The 14,423-nt window shown below is 37.8% G+C and overlaps 1 protein-coding gene across 1 annotated transcript; it reads right to left on the bottom strand.

Moving 5' to 3' along the window:
- Positions 1-2,942: 2,942 nt before the first annotated feature.
- Positions 2,943-3,890, bottom strand: LOC138337327 (uncharacterized). Its single transcript, XM_069287236.1, has one exon. The coding sequence runs from the start codon at positions 3,888-3,890 to the stop codon at positions 2,943-2,945; it is 948 nt and encodes a 315-aa protein (XP_069143337.1).
- Positions 3,891-14,423: the final 10,533 nt, after the last annotated feature.

Raw genomic sequence — 14,423 nt, 5'->3', positions numbered from 1 at the left:
CTTCGCCCACTCGTTTCACCACTTAGAATGGACCATCATACTTAGGAATCAAACCCCGATGTCTGGTCTTACTTACAATCTATTTCCAGATTTGTGGGGTAAGTTTCAGCAACACCTTGTCACCCACATTGAACTCAACTGAGCGACGATGTTGATCAACATATTTCTTCATGCGCCGCTGAGCCTTGCACAAACTATCTTGTGCCTCAAATAACATTTCAAGTCTGTCCCTTGCAACCCTGTATGCTGCTGAACACTTTCCGTGATTTTTAGATTTGGCAACATCCTGTGGCGTCATAAGCTGTCTGCCTAAGACGATTTCAAAAGGGCTCATTTTTGTTGCAGACGACTTGTGCAGATTATAGCAAAACTACGCAGTGTCTAACAATGCTACCCAATTCCGTTGACTTTGCTGTCACATAGTGCCTCAAGTATTTCTCCAACAAGTGATTAATTCTTTCCGTCTGTCCATCTGTTTGTGGGTGATTTGCAGTAGAAAATTTTAGTTCAGTTCCCATCATATTGAACAATGTTGTCCAAAATCTACCAGTGAACCTTGTGTCTCTATCACTCACAATATCAGTCGGAACACCAAAATACTTAACCACATGTTTGTAGAACAACTCAACAACAACTTCAGATGAGCATAATTCAGGAGCATCAATAAAAACGGAATATTTTGAGAACCTATCAACTGCCACCATGATAGATGCTTTGCCATCTACTTTAGGGAATCTAGAAATGAAATCCATGCTTACTGATAGCCATGGCCTTTCAGGAATAGGCAAAGGTTTCAGCAAACCTGCTTCCTTCTTACGTTCAGTCTTGTCAACTTGACAAACATGACAAGTCTTGACGTATGCCTCTATATCGTCTTCCATTTTTGGCCAAAAATAAACACGAGACTGTAAAGCTAACATCCTTTCAACACCGGGATGTCCAGCCCAAGAAAAGTCATGAGCCTCTTTCATTAAGTCTTTGCGCAACCCGCCCTGATTTGGTACAACGATCCTCCCCCCTTTAAAATACAGTAGATCGTCCTCGATCCAATACCGTCTTATTGTGCCATCTTGCACTTCACCCATCCATTTAACATACAAAGAATCATTTGCAGCACACAACCTGATTCTATCATAAACAGCAATTTCCAGTTTTGAAATTGAATATACTGCAACAAACACTTCTTTTCTACTCAGCGCATCAGCAACCTGGTTTTGTTTTCCTGGTTTATGTTCCCACATGAAATCATATTCTGCTAAGAGTTCTTGCCACCGTGCTTGTTTAGGACTCAACATTTTCTGTGTCTTGAAAAATGTATTTGCTATTTTATCAGTTCTCACTACAAATCGAGTGCCCAAGAGATAAACTCTCCAAACCTGCAAACAGTGTACCACCACAACCATTTTGTTTTCATGTGTTGAGTATCTTTTTTCAGCATCATTCAATTTTCTACTTTCAAAGGCCACTGGATGACCTTCCTGCACTAATACGCCACCAATTCCTTTGTCTAACGCATCAGTATGCACTTCAAATGGTAACTCAAAATCTGGCAATTTGAGTATAGGTTCAAATGCAATAGCATTCTTCAAATTCTGAAATGCTTCATCACACCGTTCAGACCAAACCCACTTTGTATCCTTCTTCAACAAATTTGTCAAAGCTGTTGCCTTCTTTGAGTAACCAACAATAAACTTTCTGTAATAGTTAGCCAAGCCAAGAAACGACCTCAAATGCTTCACATGACGAGGTGCCTGCCAATTAACAATTGCTTGCACTTTCTTAGGATCCATTCGAAATTGGTGTTTACTAACAAGATGCCCCAAGAATTTTATCTCTTGTTGAGCAAATTCAAACTTTTCCATCTTGACATAAAGCGTGTATTTCCTCAATAGAGACAAAAACCAAACTTAGGTGATTAACATGTTCTTCCAATGTTCGACTACAAATGACTATATCATCTAAATAAACAACAATAAAGTCATCAACATAGTCAAACAGTGCATTGTTCATTAAGTTGCAAAACATTGTCGGGGCATTAGTTAGCCCAAACGACATTATAAGGAATTCATAGGAACCATATCTAGTTACACATGTTATTTTTGGTTCATCACCCTCTGCTATCCTAACCTGCCAATAACCTGCCCTCAGATCAAGTTTTGCGAACCAGCATGCCTTGTTTAACCTGTTCATCAAATCTTGCATGAACGGTACCGGATACTTGTTCTTTGTAGTTGCCTTGTTCAGCGCCCGATAGTCTACACACATTCGTATTGTTCCATCCTGTTTCTTTTGAAATAGAACAGGAGCACCATATGAGGCCTTAGACGGCTGAATCAATCCAACATCTAGCAATTCATTCAATTGTTTGCGTAATTCAACTAATTTCTTAGGAGCCATACGTTAAGGATACTGTGCAGGAGCAACCATACCAGGCAGCTAGTCAATCTTATGATCGATATCTCTCCTTGGTGGTAATTTCATTGGTAATTCAGGCGGCATAACATCAGCATATTGTTTAAGCAATTCACCAACACAATCAGGCACTTCCATCTTCACAGCAGGTTTTACTTCGACCAAGGCAGCAAGTATAGTGTCTTCACCTTTCTTCAGCCCTTTGTCGATTGACATAGCAGACAACAACATTCCATTGTCTTTCTTCTTTGCAACTTTATTAATGTTACCAAACGGATGAACACCTTTGAAAAAGCCAACATTGCTTCCATTCATGACCATCACTCCATCTAAGTGAGGAAACGGAACAAATTGGAATTTCCTTATGAAATCAATCCCAAGTATGATTTCAAAATCACCAAGCGGCATCACCATCAAGTTATGTTTTCCCACCCAACTTCCAGTCGACATAGACACACCATAAGCCATGCCCACAATGGCTTGTGCCTTAGCATTGACTGTTTTGATGTAGGAAGGGCTTTTAGACAACTTCAGCCCAATTTTGTAGCAATCTTCACATCTACAAACGTGTGTGTGGCCCCTGTATCAACCATTGCCATCACACGTTGTTCTTTCATTTTCATTTCTATATGAATTAAGAAAGCATGAGGATTCGAAGTACTAGAGATATCTCCAACATTATTGATACCCATAATGTGATTGTAGGACAATCCCAATGGGTTTGCCATTGCAGCCACAATTTCTTCATCCTCCTCCCTTTGATTCATATTACCAGCAAGCAAAGCATTCACTTTTTCCCGGTTTGGACAAGGTTTGGCCAAATGAGGACCACCACAAGTCCAACAGCCCTTCGAATTTCCATCTTTGTTGTTTGGCCTGTCTTTCCAATCCTTCATTTGTGCCTTTCCTTTATCATTTGTATTGTATTTACGACTATCCTTTCTCCATTCCCCTTTCGTCTCATTATTTTTCTTAGTTTTTGAAGTGGAGCGGACGTCTGTCGAAGGACGAGTCGTCCAGAAATCCACTAACGAATCGGCGGCAGCAATTGCCCCGGGCAGATCTTTAACATTCTGCCTTCGTAGTTCGTTTTGAGCCCAGCCTTGCATGCCCGAAATGAAGTTGTGAAGTTTATCTTCATAAGACATATTTTGTATGTCTAACATCACAGAGGTAAATTCTTTTATGTATTCCCTCACTGAACCCATCTGCCTTAGCCTTTTCAATGTATCCCTTGCAAGCCAAGATGCATTGCTAGTAAGAAATTGATCACGCATTTCTTTGATTAGCTTATCCCATGTATCAATTCTAGGACAACCATCACTTACGTCGTCTTCATTACGAGTCCTCCACCAAAGTTTCGCATCACCCGATAAATACATTGTGGTAATATTCAACTTATCAGCGTCCGACACTCTAGCAGCAGTAAAATACTGTTCCATGTACCAGATGAAATTTTCCAATTCTTTAGCACTCATTGCGCCACAAAAGGCCTTAGGTTCTAGAATCTTTACCTTAGACGATTCAACACGAGTTTAACTTAACGTAGCCACAGCCCGACACAACACAACGAGCTCTGCACGAAGGTTCTCATTTTACTTCTACAGTCCCTCTAGTTTTTGCTTAGTTATGGTACGAAAGTCCAGAATTTAAGTGATGTGGTTATCAACATTCTGTTGATATCCACCAATTTCTCCCTGAACTTTCTCAGCGTCAACTCTCAACTCAATGATTTGTGTGAATAAATCCACAAACGTGGGGTCTCCCAAAATTTCTTCAGTAAACCCGACGAAGGATTCAATTTTTCGTGCAAATTCCTACAATTCTGCATTTTCACCATTGTTTAACCACGCTTTGATACCAATTGAAAGAGGGTCGATTTATTTTTATTGCACACCACTCTAGGCAGTCTTACAAACGTTTGTAACACTCAGCCTACTTGCACCCACGAAAATTGACGAAGTATAACAATACTTAAAACAGCAGCGTCAAACAACCAACAGAGTTTACAGGAACCAGTCCTAACCTTTATTAACCTTTAATTAATACAAAGGAAGGCTTCACGAATTAATCTAAGGCTAGAAACACTCTATCTATGCCTTGGACGAATTTCCACCTTTAAATATAAATTCTGCTCAATGGTAGTTACATGCGGCGGTTACAAATGACATCTGTCAGACACTTGTCATCACAGGGTTCAAAACTAACTTTCCAACAGCTATATTTCCAACAGATAGAATCTAATTCAAATTACATTCTTATCTACACGAAATACTAATATTCTAACACTTAGAATATTTCAGGCTTCATTCCAACACTTAGAATATTTCAGCCAGCTTCCAACACTTAGAATATTTTAGCTGTCTTCCAACACATAGTTTTATTTCAGCGATTTTGGGTGAACTGCCTTTGTTCTTGACATTGCCAAGTCTTCACAGCCTTGCCTCATCAAGTCAACATGATGCCTTACCAATGCCCTTAGCCCGCACGTAAGCCATGCACGTTCAAGCTGCGTTGCCAACACCCAAGCACCTTGAACTTGTGTTGCACTGTTTTGCCATCATCCATGCAAAGACCAATGCCCAAGTCCTTGACATGTCTGCACACGGTTAGATTAAGCAGTTTGCGTGTCTAACACCTGGGGTCAATTGACGCCCTGTCATCTAGGGGCGTAGGCTGGGACTTAGTCAAGGATTAAAACCCTCTATGTTCCTAGCTGCAGACCCAAATGATGCCCTAGCTGCACGGGCCATTGCTCAGTTGACACCCCGTTGCTTGGGTCCGTCGATGGTGGTCCTGCAAATGGTTGCTGGATTCTGCTTCTTTGGCTTGGGGTGTTTTGTAAATTCACACCAAGTATTTTATGAACCTAGGAAGATATTTTTAGTGTTTTTAAGATATATTAAATTAGTTGTAATTCCTAGACCTAGACAATACCCCTCATTTCGAATATTCAAACTCTCCTTCTAAAGAAAAACTCTCTCAAGTCACCATTGGAGCTAAGACTCAAAGAAGATCCAGAAGGTCTAGTTGGGAATGTTTCTTTATAAATATCAGTGGTTTTCCTTTACCTTTAGTAATGAATGTCAAAGACTCCGTTGGGGAGTTATGATTTGCACCGAGAGTATTTGACGATGTGGTGGGTTCACATTGTGAGTAGAGATGTTGTACCCAATGTGCTCTTGAGATGAGTACTCATTGTGAGTAGAGAGTGAGTTACTAAGTAGTAATCTCCTTATCCCGTAACTATGCGCCTGCATAGGTGTAGCTATTGGAAAAGCCATGTAAAAGCTAAGAGAAAGGACTCACCCTAGGAAAGTGATAAACCCTCATCTAATAAGGGTAGTATAAGTATTCCATATCTAGCTCTCATGGTCTATGTTGATTAAATCTATTCCCCCACAAAAGATCGAATAAACTAAGTCTCTTAAAAGAACATACTACTTAGGGTAGGTGATGGTATAGGACGGTATCAATCCATTGCACTAGGTAGACCTTCTGGAAGGGTAGTCTTTGTGTGTTTAATATGAAGTGTATGAACTAAGTATCCTAAAAGAATATACTACTTAGGGTAGGTGGTGGTATGAGACCTTATCTATCCATTGCACTAAGTAGACCTTTCAAAAGGGTAGTCTTGGTGTGTGTTATATGAAGTATATGAATGAGATATCATGTATTGGAAATGAAATTAGAAGGCTTAAGGTCTAATTTTAAGGAAGCATGTTAAATTTAAGTTTTATGTATTGAAGTTATGAATGACTAATGTAGTGTTCTTGATCCAAGGGAATCCTCGAGGATCACTAAGTGGGAGTGGTAGTATGAGATGCTACTCTCACATTGCACTTAGTGTAACTTACAAGTTCCATTGGAATAGGGAACTTAAATGTTCTTAATGTATGAATGTTCTTATAATGTCTAGTCTAGAGTGTTGTTTTGTTTCCCATGCGAGGTAAATCTATGATTGTTAGTTCTTAGGGTCACTTAGGTGTGTATTGAAGGGTAGTATGAGCCGTTTGTTCATGTCTTACCGTAGTGAATTTTGGGATAACTTGGTTAGGGAAACTTCAAAGAAATAGTTCAATGTGTCGTTGTTGAATGGGTTCACTGTAATGTAATATGTGTCATTGTAATGTTTTATGTTTATTGAAAAAATGTGTTTTGGTTCTAAAATTATGAGAGTTCTATTTTATGTGATAAACGATGTTGCTATTACTACTTTAACTTTTAAATGATGAAGGTTCTACTTATTTGGCATGAAAGATTATTTTACTAAGATGTACCTTTTCACATGTTTTTGCATATGCCATACTTATAACATTGTTTTGTACTAACCCATACTTTTCTATTCTCTATAAGTATAGGTTGGAGGGAAGGAAGAAGTTTAGAATGCAAAGCTTGGGAATCAAAACCTCTCAAGAATAAGTCTGTCCTCATATTCAAGGGCATAGTTCTATTTGTTAGTTTATTTCATTAGGACTTATTATGTATATTAATTTTATGTAAAAGACCGTGTCCCTAAGATATTTATGTCATTTCTTTAAGTTTGTTTGAGAAGACGAGATCACTCGGTAGCTTTTATGAAAGATGTTTCTTTTTGTTAATTTGTTCATGAAAATTTTTAATTCCACACTACTTTTCATGTCATATTTAATGAATGATAGATAAGTCTTGTACAAGACCTTCGAAAGGTCAAGTAAACAATTGTTCTGACCTATGGGTGCTCCCTTTTTCTATGGGGTACTTTTGGGTTGTTATTAACTTGATATCAGAGAATAAGTTATGGGAAATACTTTACGGTCTAAAAGTCTCACAAGCCATGTCTAATCTAGTAGAGTCTAGTTTATCGATGTGAATCGTGACACATCCATGAGTGAGAGACTATAATATGATAGAAGTTTCACTTTCTTCATTATTCTAATGTCGTGCCTTAGGGTTGGGTTCTATAAGATGTCTTTTATCAACCTCTTCTCTTTGTGTTTATAGGATATGAATACGAGGAGAGTATCCACTAGGAGGGAGGAGGAAGGTGTAGCTAATGAGAGGATCCATCCTCGTGTTGACTAAGTCCCTATAGTTGGGCTAGAGAATGTGAATGAGGCAGTTCCTATCAGAAACCTCAAGGACCCCAAGGACCTCAAATGAACCCTATGCCTCAAGATCCTAAAGCCCCCTTTGTTTAAGGGGATATGACTAATGTGGAGTTGAGGGATGCCCTAAGGAATTTGACACAACTCATGAAGGCTCAAGCTCAAGTAGTCACAAATCATTTGGCTGACCAAGTTAACCCACGAGATAGACCTCCACCTAATATGAGTAATCCTGCTTCTAGAATTTAGGATTGCATGAGGATGAACCCTCCTACTTTTCATGGCACTAAGGGAGATAAAGATCCACAAAGCTTAATAGATGAGATATTCAAGGTTGTGGATGCTATGGGTGTGATCTCAAGGAAGAGAGCGGAGCTAGCCGTTTACCAACTCAAAGATGTGGCTCAAGTGTGGTTTTAGCAATGGAGGGATTAGTTACCCTTAAGGGATGATATGGTATATTGGGAAGTGTTCAAAGATGTTTTTATTGATAGGTTCTTTCCCTAAGAGTGGAGGGAGAAGAAGATGGTTTAATTCATGAATCTTCATCAAGGGGGAATAAGTGTAAAAGACTACTCTCTCAAATTCACTCAACACTCTAAGTATGCCTCGACCATTGTAGAAAAACCTAGGGTTAGGATGAACAAATTTGTGACGGGAGTTTCTAGATTGGTGTAAAAAAAGTGTCGTACGACAATACTCCTGAATGACATGGATATCTCTAGACTCATGGTATATGCACAACAAATTGAGGCGTCCAAAACAAGGGAGATAAGAAAAGAAGGGAAGAGGCCTAGGTTTGATGAATCTAGATCAAAACCTAAGAACAGGTTTTATCACCAAGAGTCTTCCATGGGGAACAAATATAGAGTTTCCAACCAAAATATTCCCAAGGAGGTGGCCATACATTTGAGACCCCTAAGTGTACTACATGTGGGAAACAACACTTGAATAAGTGTCTTGCTGGATCGGATTTTTTTTATATGCAAGTGGTAGTAATAGCCATAAGATGAGGGATCGCCCCAACATAATGAAAAAGGAAAAGAGGCCAATCAAGCTCCTCAAGGTGGTCTAGATCCTATTGCTCCAAAGAAGAACCCTCTCTATAGGATGGGGGCTAGGAGGGACAACTAATCCGGATTGTATAGTCTTGGTAAGACTTAACCCTTTATGATTGTTGTGTTTATGTGGTAAGATGATTTTTCATATGGTTTTGTCTTTCTTATGATCATGCTTTCTTGATAAAATGCTTAAAGAAGAAATTGTGGAAATTCATGAATGTTTCACTGTGTGAGAATTGATGCTCATTGTACGATTTCAAAGTTTGAGAAAAAAATTTATTTTCATGACTAAGGGTTCCAATGTTTTAAAATGAAGTGTATGATCATGAATTTTGTTGGAGAAGGTAGTTCATCCATCAAATGAAGAATTTAGTGTGTGCTTGAAATTGAAAATTTCCTTTTACAAGTTGCCTATGTTGCTTAGCAAAAATAAAATGTTTTATGGATGTTTACTTGGTGTTCTTTGTAAGTATGTGAATTGATTATGAATGTTTGAGCCTTGAATAGTGTGTTATATGATTCTATTAGTCCTCAATATTCTTAAAGAGTTTAGTGTCATTCGAGGAGAAATGTTGTTCCAAGTGGGGAGAATATAATACCCTAAAATGAACTAAGGTGAAGTAAAGCTTCGTAAATGTTTCATGATTTATTTTTATGTTAAAATGATTTACCATGGTGGTCTTAGTCTGTGTGAAGTTTGGTGACGTTAGGAGGTCAAACGTCCAAGAACAACCATGACATTCGGAAGGTTGCCTTAAAAAATGCTTCTGCGTCTTCATGAGTTCTGGTGAGTTTTACGTGTTCGTTTAAATAGAAATTTATGTGGGATGTTACAAAGACCTAGATGAATTAGTACAGGGGTTTAACGTCCGTATAGGACCCCACCTAGGACCCACGAAGGTCCCTAGAATAGGACCCCAACACCTAGGTAGAATCTGCGAAGACTACCCCAAAACCAGCCTCAAACAATGAAGGCAGTCGATGCCTCTTGAGTCAATCGATGCCCCGTTGTATAGTGGCATAGGTTGGGACATAGTATACGAGTACAACCCTCCATGTTCCCAGGTGCATACCCAAACGACGCCCAATAGCACGGGCCGTTGTTCAGTCGACGCCCCGTTGCTTGGGTCCGGCTATGGTGGTGCTGCAAAAGGATGCTTGATGCTGCTACTTTGGCTTGGGGTGTTTTGTACAGACCAAGTCTTTTATCAACCTAGGAAGATATTTTTAGTTTTGTTAAGGTATATTAAATTAGTTTTATGTCCTAGACCTAGACAAGACCCATCATATAAATATTCAAACTCTCTCTCTAAAGAAAAACTCTCTCAAGTCACCATTGGAGCTAAGACTCAAGGAAGAGCTCGGAGGGATGGTTGGGAACGTTTCTTCATAAAAAAATCAGTGGGTTTGCTTCTCTTTGAGGTATGGTAGTCATCCTTAAACTCTCTTCCATTCAAGGAGTAATTTCTAAAAGATTTCAAAAAGGGTTTTCAAACTGTAGCTTCTTCAATCTTTGACTCTAAGCATGGGTCTTCATATAAATGTGTTTTAATGATACAAGTATGTTTTTTCTAGCATTAATTGATGATTTTAATATCAAAAACCTAATGAACTCTTTCTTATGCATATTTCCAACTTTTGGCTTAAGAAATGGGTTTAATGAACATGATTGTGTAGTATTCAAGCTTTGGTTTCCTTATGTTGTGATTATGGTTAAGATAATGACCTAAGGGACAATTATGATAAAATATGGGGGAATTTTTTATTGTTGGTGAATCCTTGGTTAAATGGTGAGTTGGTTTTGTTTTATTAACTCTTATTATGAAATGCTCTTGAGTGGTATGGTCCACCCTCTTTGTGATGGTGTTTAATTTCTATATTTAGATATATATTGTTATGTGTTGTGATTATGGATTTGAATGCCTTAGGTGTGAAATGAAGTGATAATAATGAGTTTAATTTTGATATGTATTATGAAGCTTGAATTGTATGTCTTTCTTAGATTATGCCTAAATGAAGTATGTGGTTGTGTATATGTTGAGCATGCTAGTGTGTGAGAAATGATGAATGAAGATGTAAGAATGTCTAAAATCCAATGTTAGTGAAAATAGTGACTACGTGCATGGTTTGCTCATATGTACAAACTCACACTCGAATGAATGAAGTTAATGAATGCGAATAAGGGGAGTTTTGAGGTTAACACTCATTGTGATTTGAGATGAAGTATATAGTAGCAACCTCACTACATCCCAAGAGCTTTCTACTGTAGGCTGGAGGAATGGTACCCATTGTGAGTTTAGATTGGATATCTAAAAATTATCCTTGACCTTTAGTAATAAATGTTTAAGACTCCGAGCGGGAGTTATGCTTAGCACCAAGAGGATTTGACGATGGGGTGGGTCCACATGTCAGTAGAGATGTTTTACCCTATGTGCCTCTTATGTGAGTAGAGAGTGAGTTACTATGTAGTTATCTCTTTATCCCTTAACTATGTGCCCGCATAGGTGTAACTATTGGAAAAACCATGTAAGTTCTAAGAGAAAGGCCCCACCCTAGGCAATTGGGGAACCCTAATCCGATAAGGGTAGTATCGGGATTCCATGTCTAGCTCTCATGGTCTATGTCAATTAAAGCTATTCCCCAACAAAAGATCAAATTAACTAAGTTTCCTAAAAGAACGTACTACTTAGGGTAGGTGGTGGTATGGAATGATATCTATCCATTGCACTAGGTGGACCTTTCGAAAGGGGAGTCTTGATGTGTTTTATATGAAGTGTATGAAGTAAGTCTCCTAAAAGAACATTCTAGTTAGGGTAGGTGGTGGTATGAAACACTATCTATCCATTGAAAAAAGTATACCTTCTAAAAGGGGAGTCTTGGTGTATGTTATATGAAGAGTATGAATGAGATATCATGTATTAGAAATGAAATTAGAAGACTTAAAGTCTACTGTTAAGAAAGCATGTTAAAGCTAACTTTTTTGTAATGAAGTTATGATTTGCTAAGTGGGAGTAGTACTATGGAATCCTACTCTCACATTGCACTTGGTGTAATTTACAAGTCCCATTGGAGTTAGGCACTTAAATAAAGTTCTTAATGTATGAATGTTCTTATAATGTCAAGTCTAGAGTTTAGATTTGTTTCTCGTGCGAGGTAAGCCTATCATTGGTAGTTCTAAGGGTCACTTAGGTGTGGGTTGAAGGGGGTGTATGGACGGTTCTTTCATGTCTTACCTTAGTGAATCTAGGGATAAATTGGTTAGGAAAACTTCAAAGGATATCATTGTGTTCTGGTTGAATGTGTTCACTGTAAAGTTTTATGTTTACTAAAAAAATGTGTTTTGGTTCTAATATTATGAGAGTTCTATTTTATTTGATAAATTATGATGCTATTACTACTTTAACTCTAAAATCATGATGGTTTTACTTATTGGCATGAAAGGTTATTTGACTAAGATGTCCCTTTTTGCATGTATTTATATATGCCATACTTAGTAAATTGTTTTTGTACTAAGCCCATACTATTCTATACTCTATAATTATAGGTTGGAGGCAAGGAAGAAGTTTAGAAGTCAAAGATTTGGAATCTAACCTCTCAAGACTAAGTGTGTCCTCATATATTCAAAGGCAAAATTCTATGTCTTAGTTTCTATCATTAAGACTTATTATGTATTTTCATTTAATGCAAGGGACGTGTCCCTAAGCTATTTATGTCGTGTCTTTAAGTTTGCTTGTGAAGACGAGATCACTCCTTAGCTTTTATGAAAGATGTTTGTTTTAATTAATTTATTTGTGAAAAGTTTTAATTCCGCACTACTTTTCATGTCTTATGTAATGAATGATAGTTATGGCTTGTACAAGACCTCCAAAAGTTCAAGTACGCAATTGTTCCGACATATGGGTGCACCGTTCTTCTAAGGGGTACTTTTGGGTTGTTACAAGTTGAACAAAAAGGTAGTGGAGACCGAGTTCCAATACTGAAGGAAAGATAAATACATCCCACCTCATGAGTGAAAAAGAACTAAGAACAATGAGGGCCAATGCGTGGAAGGTATGCTCACAATCATTCTTCCAGGTGATAGACGAGATAATGGAGAACATTGAAGTGATGAACAAGATGTTGGTCCTCATTCCAGATCTATCTGTACTCTTGAAAGCGTTGTGAATTATGAATTACCTCATCTATATCCAATCGGTCAATCGGGTTTTCCTAGTACTACTAGGGACAACCCCAATAATCGAGAGTAAGGACTTGCATCGTGCGACAACGCTAACTAAGGTGTTGTTTGGGAGTTAAGTCAAACCATTCTTATTACATATTTCTTGTTTTAAAAATAATGGTGTGTTTTTTGTACATGCTGAAGCGTGGCAAGTGTTAGGGACAAAGGAATTTAGCAAAGAGAGAAGTTTTAGTTGGTGCACCACCGAAAATGTCAGCGACCCCGATCCAGAACACCATTGGACTCAATACATAATTAAGCTAGAATCTGTAAAACTCGCTAGCCTAAGAAATTATTCGTGCATTGCAAACCTTTTTGGCCATTCCAATCTTTATCTCAGTTTGGATTCACAAAATTCAATGAAGGTTCAATAAAACCCAACGAGGTAAATTAATTTTTGGCGCTTCATCGATAAGTTTGGAAATCACGACTAATGTTACAGAATGAGCAACATATGGATGGTTTTTAAAATCAAAGGTTTAAATTTCTCAAACTCCTTAAAGTTTCTTCACTTTTAATTCTTCTAAATTTCATCTGCATCTCTACGTTTATATCTCTACATTTCAATTGTATTTTTGTTATTGAGCTTTAGGTATTTAAACTTGGAGATAGTGGCTTTGACATAATCGAGAAAAAAGAAACGAAGTCAATTAAAAAATCAAAGAAGTGAAGGTCTGCGGATTGACAGACACCATCGACAATTTTCCAAAGGGTCTTATCCTCGCCTATATTTCTAGTCAGTTAATCACTGAAGGATAGGATCAAATTGGTAGTAAAGAGGATGCAGTCAGTTTGTTGCTGAGAAGCTCTGCGAAGCAATACTATGTGGCCCAATGATTTAAAATGCAAAAATAGTTAAGCCTAATGCATGATGGTGATGAATATACCAAATGGTGGATTGCCAAGTTTATCGACGATCCTGACTAATTGCCCCGAGTGGTCCTTTGCAACACATCTTTTTAAAAACTATAAATACTTGTTAATATTTTTAGCTTTGTATCGAATTTTATAGATTTAAACAGTAATTTCAATCTTAGCTTCTATTTTGAAAGCTTTTAGTAAAATTTAATCTTGAACCTTGGAGATTTGAAGATTCCCAACTTGAAGAAATTCAAAGTGGGTGTTGGAAATCCTTCATTCTAGACTCATTTGAAGTGAATTTAAATCACATCGAGTTGATGTTATCTTAATTTTGTATCATCTTCTTCCTTTTTTCTATGTCTAGCTAACAACCCTATTTTTTAGGTGCAATTTTGTAGATATGAGTTAAATCTATTGTTTGGTGTTGGGTATTATTAGTTAATTCATTTTTTAAATGTGATTTCATTTAGCAATTGTGTTTGATCTTAATGGGGTTGTAGTTGCAAATACGATATCACTTAAGTGTTTTTGGCTTGCTCGAGAGAGCGATTTTAACACTAAGGCCACTAAATTAATAGCGGATACTGATTGGGTCATCATGGGTTCATCTGAAGAAAGTGAATCCACGTCCCTCTCTCACACTTTCAGCTCGAGAGAGTGATTGGGCTAACGCGGATGCAGTGCTTAAAGGCTACAACTCTATGTTCGAGAGAAACCAAGTTGATTCAGATATGTTTCTCCAGAGAGAATTTACTCCACAAAAGTCAAGCCTAGTTGCATATA

This window comes from Solanum lycopersicum, chromosome 7 (genome assembly GCF_036512215.1).
Source record: "Solanum lycopersicum chromosome 7, SLM_r2.1".
Classification (NCBI taxonomy): Eukaryota; Viridiplantae; Streptophyta; class Magnoliopsida; order Solanales; family Solanaceae; genus Solanum; species Solanum lycopersicum.
The sequence above is the reverse complement of the archived record's forward strand: the minus strand, read 5'-3'. Positions and strand labels throughout refer to the sequence as shown.

What these genes read in the sequence shown, in the direction of transcription:
- LOC138337327 (XM_069287236.1), bottom strand. Translation starts at nt 3,890, where the DNA reads ATGAGTGCTAAAGAATTGGAAAATTTCATCTGGTACATGGAACAGTAT.